Below are 19,232 nucleotides of genomic sequence, written 5' to 3' on the forward strand. Positions count from 1 at the left end.
CTTGTAATATTAACTGAAAGACTGACAAATTTAGTGAAGATATACCCAATATATTGAGTTATAAGTATTACATTTATAAAGACTTTAAACGAGAACAAAAGGTCAAGTGACTTGGTCAAATTGACTGACCCTATGTTGAGAGGGTTAATTAAAGGAAGTTTCATTCAAAATTATGAAGTCTAGAAGGATATTACTATCACTTTTCAAATTTAGTATATCTTTAACTTTATTTCTATTTTGGATAAGAAAAATTTGCTTTTTTTAGCTTTAGAAGTGATATAATATTTTATATTAAAGCCATAGTGTTTCATTCTTGAGTGTTTCTAAGAAATGAAGAAAATTGGAGATTTCACACTCAATTTTGGTTAAAAATACACACTTTCTTGCATGTTAAAAAAAACCATATTTTCGTCAAACTAACATGGCTATACATACCCCTGGTATTTTTCAAATATTTCGTAAAAAAATTATTTTCTTATTATTGAACTAGAATTGATGCAATTGATGTACACACTTCAAAACGGAACTCTTTTCATCAAAACTCCCAGTATTAAAGGAATAATTGGTTCCATGAAATTGGTTCCATTTATTATTATTATTTTTTCTTTATCTTACTTAATCTAACCTTATCTAACTAATAAGTTTCTAATTTTTACATTTTTGTTACTTTTATAATAATAAATAAAGAACACAGATGAAAACAAGAAATATAGCCCTTACCTATGCCAATGCTACAACTACACTAAAGAATTTTCTATTTAATTAAATAATGTACCTAAGAACACAAGATAGTGACATGTAAAAAGCAAATAATGTCCAATTACTATCATAATTTTTCTGGCTTTTTAACTATGCAATAAAAGCTGTTAAAATTTCAGCTGAGCTCATCAATGTCTTTCCTGTGGGAATAAAATAGACAATTCTCTGTAAAAAACAACAACAATGTAATATAAACATCATTTGACAGATTAAATATTCAGCTTACTATTGGTTGTAAATAACAGAGAGAACTATTGACAATTTGTGAAAGAGAGAATATGATAGGTGGATATGGCAAGTAGGTCTCATTTTCTAGTTTATAGCACCTTAAACAAACAAGATTGAAGGTTATAAAGATTATGTTTTGCTTGAATACTAACTACATTATAATGAGTAATTTATGTTAAATTCTGTATTCCTTGGAAGAGTGGTAAATAAGATAAAGAAAACACGGAAAACCTACAGAGCAAATGTCACAATTCTCATATTAGGAGAGACTGAGGATTTTTTTTTATGTTTACTTATAAAATTAAGAGCTTAAAACTTATATAATACTAAAAGCTGATTTATCAACTATGTTTTGATGGCAAGCTTATTTGTATACCATGATAATAAAGTAGTTTAATTAAATTTTGAACATAACTCTAAAAAGTCGTGACATGTGCAATTTGATCTGCCTGTGGTGAGAGGGTTCAACTTTTGAATAAAAGTAAACTCAGGCTTGTTCCAGCATTGTCACAGTTTAAAGAAAAGTTTAAACACTAATTGTTTTAACTATAAACATTTTTCCAAGCTTCTTCTTATTGTTAACACATACAATTTTGCACTTTTGCAAGAGGATGACACATCAAGCATCTTTGTATGAAACAAACATTTCCCGATACTTAAAACCCTTCTAAATTTATCCAGAAAATCTTTCTAAATATATTTAAATTTATTTTATTTCTTACAAAACTCTACTTAATTGTGTATGTTTTTAATTTCAGCTAAAAGCCTTTCTATACAATACATCTACTAATATATAATTACTTACTTCTGGGCAATTGTTGTAATTCAAACTCAACAGTGTGCAAAGCAAAATTAACAGAATGTTTCAAAAAACTTTTGTTTAATGAAATGCTTACTTGATAATTCAGAACGTTTAGGAATTAACCATAACTAACTTGTATACAGTGTTTTAATATAGTTAGTAATGTTTATGCTAAAGTACAAATGATCACTTGAAGGTCAAATGATCAAATAAGGCCAGTTGAGCAACATTAAGGTTATAATTATAAATTACTTTTGATCAGGTGTTTAGAGATTAAAATATAAAACGTTTTAAAATAACTACTGAAGCATGCTTCTAATATAATAATGATATTGAATAATGTTTAAAATTAACTGAAAAAGAAAAGCATCTTTCGGTAGTGAGAGCTTAAAATAGCTAACCTGTTGCTCAAGTTTCTTTCTCTGTTGAAGCAAATCTTGAACTTTTTTTCTGGGAAAAGAAAAAAGTTAATAATTAAAACATCTGAAAATGTATAAACAAATACATATATAATGATATCATGTTAATATAGTTAAGTTTTTTTTTTTTACCTTCAATGTAAGAACTCACCTATAAGGATTTAATATAAATATGAGGTAGACATTTTTTGAATACCTGTACCAAGAGAACTGTCCACTTCTATAATGATGTATAACATACACTTATTTTGTTGAGCTGAATTTTAATATATTTATCTTTGAGACTGTTTTTATATGAATTTGTATTAAATATCATAACAATTGCTTACTAAATGTTATGTGCACCGTTTCAGAATTTGGCAGCACTTATTTTGTCTTTAAGTTATATAACTGAAATATACTGTAACAAAAGAAATAAAAGTAGCATGAAAATTTTCTAATACCATAAACAATTTATACTTAATAAATGCTACAAATAAATAATAAATGGAAGCTAATTTAAACCAAAGTTTTGTCAACTCCAAAACATTGAAGTTTGTAATATTTGGAATCATACGTAAGATAATCACAAATTTTTGCTGTGTATTGTGAAAATCTGTCACAATGGCCATTTCCCTTTAATAACTTTGAACTTCTATTAAAGAATATTACCTTTGAAAATATGTTTTTTCAGTCTCTTTCTTTATTTGCTTCATGTCACAACTGTTTGCCACAAAACATCATTGTAAACAAATTGTTTACTGATATAGCTATACATTTTGATGAGTAATTGAACACAGGTTCCATGTTTGCCAGCCATGACATTTGTATTTTAAATAGGTTTCTCTACATTCTTTGTGTATTTTATGTACTAATAAATAATTTACAAATCAGAACTTTATCATTTTATAATCTAAATACTAAAAAAAATAAATGAGCTCACTACAGCTTAATAGCCTTAAGTACTATTTTAGAAGGAAATGGGGTGTAGGTATTTATACTAATAAACAAACTACATAAAATCAATTTGTTTATCAAAAATTTCCATTTGGTCAAACAGGGAATATAGAATTTGTAATTTCTTTTTTTTTTCCCTAGGCTCACTCTATATCTACAAAGACCTACATACACCAGAAATAAATTTTTCCACTTTTTACACTAGAACACTTCTTAAATGTTTATTGTATTAAAACTATTTTCTGGGTTAGTAGTTCTGTTTTTACATAGTACAGTGATGATAAAAGAGAGAAAAAGTGTAACTGAAATTGGTTTTACTGCTTGTTATCAACATCATAGATGTATTACCTAGTGCCACAGAGAGCTACCAGGTCCACATAAAATATGTTTATTGTATTAAAACTATTTTCTGGGTTAGTAGTTCTGTTTTTACTTAGTACAGTGATGATAAAAGAGAGAAAAAGTGTAACTGAGATTGGTTTTACTGCTTGTTATCAACATCATAGATGTATTACCTAGAGCCACAGAGAGCTACCAGTGGACATATTTTTTTGACAGATATGTCATTTTTTATTTTACATGAATCAGTTACAGATGTACTATCATCAATATGCTACAACAGAAATCGGTGTGTCTACTGGTTGCACACAGGGAAAACGGCTATTTCTCCACAAAGACACTTGCATCATGCTTAAAAAAGAAAGCAAACCAAAACTAGGAGTGTAATGACACATCAAACTATCGATAGATTGCGACATAGAATGTTCCAACAGTAATGCATCAATGGTAAATTTTAGAATTGATAACAATCACCAATAGTACCCTCAACTATCAATATTTTTGATACTTTGCAAATTTGATTATTTTCTCCATTCTGTGTTTGTTTTACTTAAGCTGTTTCTTGGTAATTTCCCTTTGTTTTAGACTGGTTTTACAGCCTCTACTCAACTGTAAGCCTAAAAGCAACTGTATCACATCTGCCATTAGTAGTGTTGCTCACACAATGAATCAAGCACATATTGGAGAATTAACAATTACTATAATTCTGAATTTATTATGTGTACCTTCATGAAAATTGATAATCTTTTAGCAAACATAAAAAGGAAGTTGCTTTTTTTAATAAGGTATTTGCATGAAATATGAATTTCATTATGGGGTAACTCATTCTTATTTTATTTGCATAATCTCTAGAACCTCCTAAATCAGCATTAAGTTTTTTTTGTTTTTTTTTAATACTAACAATATTATATTTTACCTTGCAGGTTTCTATGGAGCCAATAAACTCACCAAAATTTCAAATGATGCTGGGAAAAACACTGAAACTAATGATGCTATGCTTAACAAAAATGATTAGGTACAAAATGAATTGCCTAGGTTTAAAGGCATATTGAAAGGCACATATAAAAAGTCAAAGACTGAACATTTATGTAAAAAAGTTATTAAACTGCATGGTGATGAATTTCCTAACATGTTAAAATTGTGTCAATAACTTTATGCTTCTGTGTACAAGCATTCATTGTGAAAGATCCTTATCTGTACAAAACAGGCTCAAGACAAAATCCAGATGTTCTATGATGGCTGAAAAGATACTGTTTAATGAGAACTGTATAGTTAGGCTCAGAAATTTCATTGTATGATCTCAGACCTGCAATTAACTTGTGAGACAGTGGCTAAGAACAGAAGATGATTACTGACCACCTTTGGCAGATACTGACAGAGAGAAAATTTAATCAGTACTGTATTGATAAGGATAAAAATCATCTGTTACCATAAGTGGATAAACAGCTGGCAAAAAAAATACTAACAGATATCTAAAGCTGTACTAGTACTTCAGCTTATATTAAGTGTATGATAAATAATTCACGCCCACGGATACTCAATCTCTGGAAAAAGAAGAAATTTGTAGATCTAATTAGCAGAATGACAGGTATAGTTATTTGTTGAAGACAGAATGAAAGAGACAGCACATGGTGCTAAGTTGAAATGAAAAATAATGCTTTGTTTACAGCAAAAACAGAAGAGTTACTCTGAAAATTCTAAATCTTCATGCACACTATGACTTCTCTCTGCAGCTGACCAACCAGACAAATGGACAACAGAATGTGGAACAATCTTTGCTCCATGTGATAGCCAAAAGGTGTTCTTCAAACACAAGGTCAAAGAGGACAAAATTAAGCTACACCATGAAAAAGCAGATAAGTTTGTTTGTTATGCACAAAGCTACACAAGGGCTATCTGTGCTCTGCTCACCACGGGTATTGAAACCCGGTTTTTAGCGTTGTAAGTCCGCAGACATACCGCTCTGCCACTGGGGGGCAGCAGATAAGTAGCACCTCAGGTTAAATTTAGCATATTAACTCTTCTGATTTTAGTGTTCCAAAATTAGAACTTAGAAAAACTGAATAATTTTATAGATAAGAAATACATATTATTAGAGAGTAATATAACTAATATATGTAGTATTTTTGTACTACAAATGTGAAGTTTATCTTAAATATTGTTATTGATAACATCTCATCCACAAATTGGTGTATAACATGTATAAATACTCATCATTTCTTTATTATCAATAAATATAATAATTTTCAATCACTAATGGCATAACAATAATGATCAAGCCTAATTTTAATGGTGAGTGGAATAAACTGTACCTGTGAGTTTATGATACTGTATCTGTACATTCTGCATGAACATTTTAAAAATACTGTGGTTTTTTAAACACTAATTAGTATCTATGAGTGAAAAAAAGAAAAATTTCACTCATCTTAATTTCTTATTTTGCATCAAATAACATTACACCAATTTACAATATAAATTAGAAGTATGCATAAAATGTTCTGCTTCCTTCATTGTATTTTTATAAGTGTCTTACTTTTCTAGGTTTGCTAGATGATCACATTCAACTTTTGTCCGTCTAATTGCTTCCTTTGTTTCCTGTTCTATCTGCTCCCTCCAACGTTGCCAGGAAGATTTTTTATAAACAAGCTAAGGAATACAGAAAAAACATTAGTCGATTTTGGAATGAAGGTAATATGTAAACAAAACTGCAATAAAAAGTACCAATGAATGCAAATCATGTCTCATCCGGGACAACAGAAGTTTTTTGTTTTTATAATGGTTGTTAATTTCTTTTTGAACACTGCTTCACTTACTATACAAGGCACCACCTACACAGTAGTAGTAGTAGTAGTAGTAGTAGTAATGCTAATTCTACATCTTTGAATAATGGTGGAAAAATATGTTTTAAAAAAGTATGAAAAATTCTTTTCACTTGATTATGAAATTTGAGTGGAAATTTTGTAACAATGCACCTTCATGTACAAGTAACACAAAACTTCAATATTTAATCCAAGCTACCTTATACGTAAGAAATAAAAATAAACATTTTTACCTCATTCTCCTTTGCAACCAGCTGTCGTTCTCTAATTTCAATATCTGCTAGAGCCTTTTTTAACTTATTTTCTAATTCCTTACATTCTTGAACCTATAGATATAAATTGTTAAAAAATAAAATAAAGAAATTTATTATCAAAATTACATAAAATATAATAGTTTCTAAAAACATAACTTAAATATGTAAGAAACATTTTTTTACAAATAATTTAAATTTATGTTAACATACTGTTAAAAGTGTAAAACAAAGACAGTAAACACAGAAATAACTTTTATATAAAATACTTAAGTGCATATAAAATTCAGTAACCCTACATGAAATCTATAATTATCCAATACATAAAAGAATATTTTTATTTATTTAATATATCACTCACATATTAAGTACAAATGTATTTTTAACCACTATGAAAGTTAGTTAATGGGTTTTATAAAGAGAAATTGCTAATATTTATTAACTTATTAGTATCTGGATTTAGATTGTTGTTGGTTTGTTTTAGAACAAAGTCAAATAAACTTATCTGCTGTGTTCACTGCAGGGAATCGAACCCCAGATTTTAGCATTGTAAGTCCGTAGACTTACTGCTATCCCACAGGGGGACCTGAATATAGGACTAAGCTAAAATTGTCAAACCTCATGAGATGTTACTGGGATTATGGCCAGAAATATCAGGGGTACCCAACTGGTGAAACATGCATTTTAATCAATAAAAGTTTTTGTTTTAGCATACCTCTGGTGAGAATGGTGCATTAAATTAATTATATTAATTATTGGGTAAATTTTAAATTTTCTTCCATGTTGGTAACTTGCTTTGATCAGAAATTACTGACAATTGTGACTTTTTGATTATTAGTTTTGTATCTTCGATACAATAGGATTGTCAAAAGGAACAATGTTTACAAACCCATGTATACAAAGCTTGCAGATTTTGACTAAATATTTTGAAAAAATATTGAATATATATATATACATCAAATTACCTGTAAGTAATTAAGAAAAGATATACAATCACTCTACTTTTATAATAATATGTATCTTTTTTTTTCTTCTAACTTTATATTACTGATCTTTCTGTACATTTATTATTATTTGTTCTCTACATTTCATTACGTTTTTATCAGAATTCACTTTTTTATTAATCAAGCTAACTTACTCGTTTTTGAACTATAACTTCCCTTTCAGTATCTCGGCGCTTCCACTCTGAGGTCAGAGTTTGAAGATGAATAGCTTCTTTTTCTTTTAACTGAAGGAAACAATAAAACATAATTTAAATTTATAAAAATAAAAAGTTCCAAGAAGTATTTCATTAATTTTATGACTTACACTATTGAATTTAAAGAGCTGGTTACAGAATCTCAATCTGTAAAATAAATACCCAATAAATCTGAGGTTAACAAGAAATAAAAAACTCGAGGATACAGAAAAAAAGTATCAAATCACTGGGAAGAATCGAAATTGTATCCTATCCTGTCAGTGAGATAAATGAAAAGCCATTAAAACTTGGTCAGTAATGAAACAATATTAAGGCACAAATTTTAAGAAAGTTAGAACTGTAATGCTGATGACCTCATGGAGGGTAGACTTCCACTCAAAGTTCTCCTATGACCAGATGCCACTGACCTTGAGCTGATCCAATCTTTATGCGACAAACATTTCTCTGTATAGAGCTGGTGACCATTAATTGTCTTTAGTGAGTATTGCCTGTGTAGTTGCATACTACTGATTTAGAACATATAGCAACAAAAGCTTTTTAAAAGTTGGTGTAAAATTACAGTTAGAAAGAGGGTGGACTCAACTGTACACTTAACTCTCTAGGGTAGACTCCCAGGGCAGAATGGAAGTCAGATGAACATGAAACAAGTCTCAGCTCCTTCATAATTTGTATTCTATTTTACTTATAAACTTAAGGATTTTTGTAAGTTACAGTTTTGCAGATGTGTTAATTACTTTGAAGCGTAGAGCAACTACAAAAATGTCTGTATGATTGTGAACAGTATATAAATAAATAAATTTTCTATATTTGTTAGCACATAAAGCCTCTGCCTTTGTTCCTTATTATCACATAAATCTCCAAGTTAGTGATCTGTGTGAGAATGCCATTGACTGCATATCCTGATACTTTAGATAAATAGTATTTGTAACCTGGTAATTGTTGTTTGATAGTGCCCATTACATTGTATTATCTGATTGATGGAAAGTGTGTGAACTTGATGTATTTAGATTTTCTAAAAGCTTTCAATAAGGTGGCATACAAAAGATTAGCTAAAAGAAAATCACATTGGTAAGGGTTAGAAAAGACAAGTCAATTTGATTATAGGATGATAGGGTGAGAGAAAACAAAAAGTTATTAACCCTACCAACACGGGTCTTCCTATGGTCACGGGTCAAAGGCCATGTCATTTTGTTTGTAGACTCCACATTCAAAATTATATTGAACTATTATTTTATGAACGTATGTCCATAAGTTTTGTATCAAACTGTAGACTATAATTCAAATTTTAGTATCATACATTAGTTAATATATTAATTTAAATGTAAATATTAAAAAAAAATCCCCAATGTCAATTTTTGTGTGCCACGTGATATGTTGCATGCAGCATTGGTTCAAATTAGATGTTTGTGATGTCCAAATACAAAGTCTATAGTTTCTTATGAATCAGATACACAAATTACTGAAATTGACAAGCTAGAATATGAGATAAGAACCTCCTATTATTTTTCTTCTGAGATATTAATAGGTTTATTGAATCAACCAAGGTGGCCCAGCCCACCTCTTCCATTTTTGAAAATACTTGTTTACGTACATCTACTTTACCCAATGGCATGTGTATAACCAATCAAAAGCTCTGAATGTCCCCCTCGTGGTTTTCTCAGCCTCTGCAAAGTATTTGCATGGTTAGATTCGAAGAGGTAAGATAAGACATTAGTGAGATCCAAAAATCATATTTTTTAGATTCAAATACAGCTTAGTTACTAAGCTTGATAAATTATAGTGGAATTCTGTGGTGTTGATATAGTAATTTATGATTTTTTTTTATATTTCAAATTACATAAATAAAACCTAAAAAAAAATATTTTGTTTTATATCCTTCATAAGGCTTAGCAACTTACGGCAAGCAGCAAAGGAGTACAAAGTTCATAACTAGAAGAGATAATCGTTTTCTATACTTCTTTATTTACTGTTCTATGTTTTCAGAAAAATAACTGAAATATAAGTTAGCATTTTCCTACACTGAAAATGTATTTCCGATAGAGACTTGCCTCATCTCACAAAATAGCATATCCCTCTATCAGCACAAATTTTCAATGCATGCAACTAGCCTTCCACCTCCTACTTCTGCATACTCATATCACTCCTATTGTAACCAGCATCCTCTTCACATCTGCTCTCATTAATCATTTTGAGAATGGTCAGAATACCTAAACCATATATCATTGGAAGTGGGGAGGCTAAGTGGGAAATGTGAGAGGAGGTAAGTTTATATTGGAAATACATTTTCAGTGTAGGAAAATGCTAACTTCTGATACAATATTTTACCTCCTTTCACAAAATAGCTAGAAACCCACAATGAACTGGTGGAGGGCTGACAAAAATTATGATTCCCCTTTAGAAAGCACCCCAGGAGAGACCAGGAGGTGTGGAAACAAAAGAGAAAACATCACACCTCAGCAGGAGACATATCTGATCCAGACATATTCTTATCTCTTTTGTGAAAGTGTCGTGAACATGAAGGGTGTCGAGAGGCTAGGGCCCAACAGACCGTAGTGGTAGTTCAACCTCAACCAAAACCAGGCGGTATCTGGAATGGTACATCAGATCCATGGTAGGTAGAATAACAGGAATTGTTATGGAAGACAAGCTCCCATACCAAAATTCATCACCACTTGCATGCATTTCCAACCCAACCAACACCAAATCTGCCACGAACTGACATCCAGCAGACGGTGGGTGTTGAATATACACGACTGTTTAGTTTAGGAGTTATTATTTAGTTTATTTGTGACTTAACCCTATCTGCCTGGGCATCATTTACTACATATATCACGAGATTTTAGTGGCTTACATTCAAAATTTGGTTTCTGTTATACCAATGTCATAGCAAAAAAACCCATATTTCAATAGTATAAAATTTTAAGTTCTTAATTTTATAAGGCAATATTTAAAAAAATCCAGAATTTCTCCTAGTGTGAGAAAGGTGACACATTTTCTGTAGGCATCCCTCTTCTCTATTTTATTCACCACCTCTCCAATAAGTATGAAATTTAAGGTAAATTACTCACTATAAAATCACCATTATTCAGACAAACCATAATTTTTATAGCTTTAAAGTTTGTTTGGTTACAGAGGCATCAAGTAGAAAATCAGACCCCTCTTGCCACACCCACCTGTCACATTCTCTCTTTCAGGATTTGTTAATAGTTCTCTCTTATGTTTAATACTATATCATTTATAACCAATAGAAAGCCAAGGTTTTAATCTATCAAATGACGTATCATATTATGTTGTGTTCTGAATAGAGAATTTTCAATTTCTATTTTAGTACAAGCTTTGTTTCCATGGGAAAGATAACAACTAGCTTGGATGAATTTGTAATGACTCTTGTTGCATAGTTAGAAAGCCACAAAAAATGTGATAGTTAGAAGAAATTGTCTCTTTTTTGTATGTTATTATTCTATGTTCTTTGGTGCATTATTTAATTAAATAAAAATTTTGTGCATTATTACCATTAGTATAAAAAAGTAGGGTTAAGTGTCATCGACAGTCTACAGTAAAAAATAAAAAAAAAACAGGTAAGTACTATATTTCTTGTTTTTCACATTTATTCTTTATTTATTATTATTATAAAAGTAATTCAAATGTAAAATATGGATCTCTTCATGTTAGTTAAGGTTACATTAGGTAAAACAAATAATAAAAATATAAAAATGATAATGAGACACACACAAGAGCAGCTCATGGGTAAAGTAATTCAATAGTGTAACATGAGCTGCATGTTCCCCAAGTAATTTACAACTTATAATGGTGAAAATAGTAGTTAGACATGGTTCAAATAAAATGTAATTGAAAATAGATGTATACTATTACCAGTTTAAAGTTACTTAGGTTAAATGAATGTAGTTTCATGTTACAATTTGAAGTCATTCTAGAAAGAAAAAGGGTATAATTTAGATTTATTTCAATTTTTGTTTTTGGTGGTTACAAGGTCAGTCAAATTGACCAACCTTATATACTGTACAAGAATCCTCAGCCCACTCATATTTAAATCCCTGACAGTAGGAAGGTGGAAAACCCCACCAGGATGATATCTCTGGTACAACACCTGAAGGCAACAGGTACAGTACTTCTGGTCTGTGGTAGAAGGAATTTGGCCACAAAAAGCAGGAAAATATATGCTGCATCCAGCTACAACCAATACCAGATCTCTCGGGAACCAACATCCAGCTGACAGTAGGAAGAGGAACTGAAAAGCTGGGGTACATCTCCAATCCAAAAACCTAGCAGCAGAAGGCATTTGTCATCCAGTCCGTGGTAGGAGGAGGGAAACTAGCCTGAACATATGTGAGGGATTTACTGAACTGGACCATCTCCAACCAACACTGGACCCACTGGGAATGTATGTTCAGAGGATATTGGGAAGGAGGAACGTCTCAGCCTAAGAAGCAAACTGCAATGATTGATATGTGATATTGATATATATGTATGTAAGACATGACAGAGTGCTTCAACCAAAACATGGCAGCACCTGGAATTGGTCATCAGTTCCACAGTAGGAAGGGCATCACACAATAGAAAACATCTGTCAGATATATAGACAAAAAAAACGACACATTACAGCTCTATACCAGTGATACCTGCAGAATGCCATCACCCAATTCTCAACTGAGTGGTATGATTCATCACTTAGGAGGACTTCCATGGTCCACCACCCCAAGAGCTAGGAACTGGTAAGTGGTAAGGACTCTCGTACTTCACTAGAAGAAAAGGGGGAATAAATGTGTTGGAGAGTCTGGAGGACTGCATTACTGGAGACAGTGCAACGAGTGACCATGAAACCCTATTTTAAAAAGCAAAGCTACAAAGTTGATCAGTTAAAACGAGGCAGAATCTGGAATTGTATATCAGGTCTGCAGTAGGAAGAGAGTCAACGCTACAGAGCTGCAAAGATGGGCAACAATCTCTGTCTGCTTTATTCATGAGTGTACAGCCCAGGAATGAATGTATTTATGAAGCAAAATACCACTAGAGAGAACTAGTAGTAGTCCCATGGAACACCTTATTTCTATAATGTGCATAACCCAAAAATGTGATGGACGTTTGTAATTACAAATAACAAAAAATACAGACACACAAAACGAACACCTTGTGGCATCTTGAATTGTAGATAAGTTCCATGGTAGGAAGGGCTACAACATAATTGACAACTAGCATGGTCATAGGATGGACAGTGAGGTTTTTCAAACAAGTAAAGTATACCTGGTCAAGCACCACTTGCCACAAAGTTGGATCCACAATACAGAAAGAAAATGGGGCCCTGAAAAGTGAGAAAAAAGCAACCTGGCACAATGCCAAAATGTTAAAATTGAAAAAATATGAAAAAACAATACAAAAAACGAGGCCAGTAGTATAACTGAAACATCGAGTAAATCTGTGAAAAAAAAACTAGCACGTTTGTACAGTACTACTGTGAATCGAGAAGTGATTAATGAGTACAAATGTGAAGAGGGCACTGGTTACTATTGGAGTGGTGTCATACTCTTATTGGTGGAGAGCTGCTGCATGATCATATGCACGTCGATATCCAGAAGTGGGAGGTGGAAGGCTAGTGGCATGCATTGAAAATTTGTGCCAATAGAGGGCAGTGTTGTCGAGAAAAACTATTTTGCAAGTGGAGGCAAGATGTATCGGAAAAACTTATTTGTAAATAGTAATAATGTATATACGTATATAATGTATTATAACTGAAATGTGACTATTTTACAAAATACTGGTCCACTTGAACACAGCCAAGACAAGTCACTTTGTAAAGGCCAGTTTCATATTTTAGGATATGGTAACATGAGTGCATGTGCACCATGTCATTGCAACTTCTGTAATGTTAGCCACGGCTGAAAGGTCAATAAAATAAAAATAATAAATATATATAGATGTATAACGTTATAAGATTTAAACTATTTGGACTGAACATTTGTTTTTGTGTTATAATTTGTCGTCATTTTAGAATGAAAAAAGCACAATTTATTTCTATTTCCTAATTTTTTATGGTGGCTATGAGGTCGGTGAAATCGAACAAACCCGTACAGAGATACAATAGTGAAAATAACAGATAAAATATAGTTTTTATAAAAAAAAAGTTTGATAACAATATGGAAGTTAGAAAGATTTTGCATAAGAAATTTGAAAATTTTCTGAAGCATAAAAAAGTATTTTTTATCTTAAAATGAAAATTAATTTTGCACGTTGGATAGTCCACAATCGAAAGGAAAAAATTCATAAGAAAAGAATTATTCAAGAAATTTTAAAATTTAATACAAAAAATATTTTGTGTACAAAACCTAATATTTCCTGATAACCTGCAAAATTTTGTGAAGATATGCTTACAGTATCAAAAGCTATAGCATGAAATCTATAACAAGCACAAAATGGTTACAAGGTCTGTCCTTCGGACTGAGCCTGTAGTGAGAGAGTTAATGGAGTCCAGAAAAGTAGATCGTGGCTACTAGTGGTGCATCTCAGGGTTCAGTGCTTGGGACATTGCATTTTTCTTATTTAGATTAATGACATTAAACTCTTGCATATATCTAACTTTGTTGAGGGGACGTTGAGGTACGAAAAAATGACTTAGGTCATCTGGAGTGTTGGAAAAATATCTTGCAAATTACCTTTAACTATAGTAAGTGCAAAATAATGCATTTGGGTTATCATAATTTAGATCACATACTGTTACAACAGCAGAAGTCATGTGACGCTGGTAACACATGATGAATTTCTCGAATGATCATGAATTATCAGGGAAGACCGAGTTTGTTTGAGACGCCCTCTTTTTTTTAGTATATACGCCTGGCAGAGAAAGCCTGTGGAATTGAATGAAGAGAGTTCCGGGTAATTTACGATTCTGTTTTGAGGTATGTGTTTTCGAAGTTGTGAATCGCTGTGATTTATAGCGTATATTATAAAAGTAGTTAAGTTTAAAGTGACGAGAAACATATTGACTGTGAAATTACTGTGTACTAAAAGTTTGTAATGAGGAAGAATAAACTGGTTTAATCAAGAAAGGACTTGTATCGCTGAAGTTCCTCAGAAAGAATTTCACTGGAAATTATCAAAGAAGCAGATATGCAACAATACTTAACATAGATGGGATTCTACTGAATATCACATGACAAAAGAGAAGAATCTTAAACCAGTGGTCAGTAAGTCACTCAAGCCATCAGGTCATATTTTTGTTGTTAGTAGTAAAGGTAATATAATTTTAGGGTTTATTTATAGACGTACTAGTTACAAGTCAAAAGATATAATTGTCTCTTACATCAAATCATTAGTTAGGCCTCACTTGAAATGGTTCAGAAGAGGGCTATTTAGGATGATTCCAGGTATAGAAGAGTTACCTTACGAGGTTGAGATCTCTTCTTAACTTATTTTCTTTTGAGAAAATAAGAGTAAGTTAAGATCATATTGAAGTTTACAAAATTATTCAGGGATTGATAGGATGTACGTATTTTGATTTCTTTTCTTATATTCTGAAAACCACAGGACAGGCAGACAAAGGCTTAAGATTTGGAAAAGACGGACTAGGCTCCAGTTAAGACAGTGTGATATATTTTGTGTTTACTATGACCTTGTATTAATAAGAAAATTATACAGTCATATGTGCAGTTTTCACATAACATTTTGGTAAATAAATTGGTTCTTTTTTCCCTAACTACTGTAGTACCAGGCTGTACAATGTTTTCCAGACCTTTTACTTTAAACTCAAGTTCACTAAGTTTTTTTTCTATAATTCCTAAGGTTGGAACATGTTTCTAGCTTTACCTTTCCCCTGGGGCTAGTTGGGTCAAGTGAAGATTAGGCATCTTTGTGTCTCATTCTTTTGCAAGAATAACAATGTGCTTTTTAATTAGCATGCCCAATTTATTCTTGTCAGGAAATTGGGTAGCAGTTGCGAGTTGACTTGCTCTTTATCTTCAATGCCCATTGGCCTACTGATATAACAGGCACCTATCATTGCTTTTTTGTGTGTTAGAAACTCAAGAGTTTATTGCTATATTTAAAACAGTATTGGATCCAAGTTTTATGGAGATTTCACCTATATAATTCTAAATGGATTTAAGTAGATCTTTACATAGAATAACAGTTAGCTTCATTTGGACTTAAATAGTGTTTCGATGACTTTAACTTCTATAAAATTCTTAAAGTCTTCACTTTCAATTGCTAGTAAGAAGTTTGTGTATGCTCATGTAGTTTTACAGAAGTTTGTGTATGGTCATGTAGTTTTACAGAAGTTTGTGTATGGTCATGTAGTTTTACAGAAGTTTGTGTATGGTCATGTAGTTTTACAGAAGTTTGTGTATGGTCATGTAGTTTTACAGAAGTTTGTGTATGGTCATGTAGTTTTACTCTCAGAGAACTCTTCAAGGTTTCATGCAACTTAGGGGTTAACTTTTATTTTGATTTGTAAAGGTGTCATTTGGCTTTCACCTGTAATGTAATTAAGTAGTTGTTTAAGTTTGCCAATGAGCAAAATGTGTATAAGTTTCTTCAAAGGATAGTAGAGCACAGGTTATATTAAAATACTGATCATTATAGTGCTTGTGAAATCTGAGTGGGAACTTCAATGTTACAGAAGTTAAAGTGAAGGTTTACCTTATTGTGTTACATTTTAATTTTGGGACACTCTCTTTTAGTAATTTTCTTTTATATGTTAGCCTAATAATAATAATAACTCACACACAGCAAACAACTTCCTATAACTATCACAATTTAAGTGTTTTTTAAAATAATTCCTAATGCTTCTTGATCTGAGAGAAACTTTCAAACTGAACATGAAATACACAGTACTCTGTACTGAAAACAAAATAATATAATACATCAAAGAGGATTACTGGCAATTTCTGAAAGAGAGGATGTGACAGGTGGGCATGGGAAATGGGTCTGATTTTCTAGTTTATGACAAGGTAAACAAATAAGATTAAAGGCCATAAAAAGTTTAGTTGTTTTTAAAAGTGAATTACTTATAAATAGTGCTTATTTGATTTCAGTTAAAAAACTATGACTTCCATATATTTTTATATAAAGAAGTTTTGTAAATAAATTTCTATCTCAAATTTACAAACAGAAAATGTTAATAATAATTTGCCTTATGATATGAAGGCCAAAACCAAGCATGAAAATCTCTGCTTTCTCTTTTGTCTTTTGATGTGGACTCTCATCAAGTAGCAAAACAAAATACTTGTATATTTCTTTTTTTCTGGATAATGTTTAACAACAATTGTGTGAAATATGATGCCAATACAAACACAATCATGTAGGTACATTTTCGTTTACCATACATAAACTTTCTACATATCTGAGAATAGCATTAAAATTGTCACTGAAGTATACAATAAATGATTTAACATACTCCCAGTGTACATATAATTTCCGTTTTAAGATGAATATATATCTATCAATAAATGTCAAGACTGTTCCATGCAAAGTGTCAGACAAATAGTATTACACTAATTGAACATACTAAGGTTGCTGCTGCAGTCACCAACTGTACTAATTTGGTGAATTGCTCATTTTTATTTTGGAAATATCCAAACAGGAAGTGTTTTAAATCCTGAAGTTAATAACTTATTATGCTTTTATGATGTGATGTGGCTTTATAGTGTTAATGCCAATATTCTTCTTCCACATATTTCTTACACTGAAAATGAATTTCCAATAGGTACTTCCTCTTCTCACTCAATGCTATCTCAATCCTGGACTGCCCTCTAAGCATTACTAAAATTTTTCTCTAAAAGTGAAAAGATTTATACCCCATCAGTTTTGTGCCACTTCAGAACACGTGCTGATCATGTGACTACCCTCCACCAATCATACTGCAACCTTTAAACTATCACAGCTAGCTCCCTCTACTGTTCTAAAGCAATCCTCACTTTCGAGAATTGGAAGGTACGAACCAGAATCACCAGCACATCAGTGTGGAGGATGGTTGGGAAGTGGGTGAGCTGAGATAAGTACCTATCAGAAATGCATTTTCAGTGTAAGAAAATGTTAACTTCCGAAATAGTCTTACCTCATCTCACCCAAAGCTAGAATCTCACATTGCAAACGTGAAGGTGCATCAATATCAAATCAAGTAGAATGTAACAGCACTGAAAAAACAGGTGTGCAATCATATGAAAAGAAAGCACACCTGTGGGGTATATCACTGCTTCTGGAACAGGTATACTCTTCGCCCAGTAATTAACACAGGAACAAAAAGAGGGTGGAACTGAATTGGCAGGCACAAATGCATTCAGGAAAGAGACGTACATCACGGAATCAGTGAAAAAGTGCTGTATAACCATAACTTGAAACAGCATGGCATTGCCAACTTGAAAGTCTAGTGTGGAAGCGACAACTGGCCTGTATAAGTATGTACCAAGGGCAGTGACTTGGGTTCAATTGGAATATGTCAAGTGCAGTCTATCCGGGCAAAACATCCAGTAGAAATGCCTTGTATAAGATATTGAGATCAACAAGTGTGGTCCTCCCAGGCAAAAACATCCAGAGGAAGCACCTTTGAAACATAGGATTAAGAAAAATAAATTACAGGTATGAGCATGATTGTGAGAGTTTTCATAACCAGCCCCTTGTCAACATACATGTCATACATCGTCCACACATGTAGCAGGCCATAGAACTGAACATAGTGATAGTGAATCATAGTATGGTGCCAGAGAAAAATGAAATAACTATATGTGACTAGAACTGAAGGACCATAAAATGTATATGAAGAGGTCCGCCTAGGCAAAAAACATCCAGGGGAAGTGCCTTGGGAAACGTCTAATTATGGAAAAAACAACCAGTGAAAGTGCCTTGCATGAGCTTGTGAGATCAACAAGTATGATCCATCTGGGCAACACCCAGGTTGAAGCACCTAGCATACATAGGATTAAGTCAAGTGTGGTCTGCACAGGCAAAAAACATCCATGGGAAGCACTTTGGAGTACATTGGACTATGTCAAGTGCGGTCCATCTGGACAAAAAACATCTAGTTGAAATGCCCCGCATATAAAATTTTTGATCAACAAGCGCAGTCTGCCTGAGCAAAAACATCCAGGGGAGGCACCTTGAATCTTGAACATTATGTTATTGTATAATCATTGGTCGGTACAGCAATGAGTATAATGACAATAGCCCTCTTTTCACAGAGTGGGTACACATAATATATAAAGTCTGATTTTGTTCACTATACAAAACCCAATCAGGAGGAAACCTCCTCGGTCCACCACTCCAGTGACTGGGAACCGGAAGTGCCAAGGAATCCCATGCTCCACTAGAAGAAAAGGGGAGTCTGGAGGAATGACACACCAGAGATAGTGCAATTAGTGTCTGTGATTCTCTATTTGAAAAGCAGAAAATCCCAATTGGAGGAATCATGGGTCAATAGTGATGGGCAGAAATCTCCATCTGCTTTACTCATGAAGTCCATGAGTGACATTCCTT

The 19,232-nt window shown here is 32.3% G+C and overlaps 1 protein-coding gene across 2 annotated transcripts in view; it reads right to left on the reverse strand.

Annotated features, from left to right (window-relative positions):
* Positions 1-19,232, reverse strand: part of LOC106462276 (centrosomal protein of 120 kDa-like) — a 148,972-nt gene that overhangs the window by 17,318 nt on the left and 112,422 nt on the right. For both annotated transcript variants that reach the window (XM_022389480.1, XM_013922178.2), the window contains exons 14-17: positions 7,692-7,781; positions 6,536-6,628; positions 6,017-6,129; positions 2,191-2,239 (exon numbers count right to left, since the gene is read on the reverse strand). In XM_022389480.1, the coding sequence (XP_022245188.1) occupies positions 2,191-2,239; positions 6,017-6,129; positions 6,536-6,628; positions 7,692-7,781 (345 nt within the window). The remainder of the gene's footprint in view (positions 1-2,190; positions 2,240-6,016; positions 6,130-6,535; positions 6,629-7,691; positions 7,782-19,232) is intronic.

Source organism: Limulus polyphemus, unplaced genomic scaffold (genome assembly GCF_000517525.1).
Source record: "Limulus polyphemus unplaced genomic scaffold, Limulus_polyphemus-2.1.2 Scaffold1131, whole genome shotgun sequence".
Classification (NCBI taxonomy): domain Eukaryota; kingdom Metazoa; phylum Arthropoda; class Merostomata; order Xiphosura; family Limulidae; genus Limulus; species Limulus polyphemus.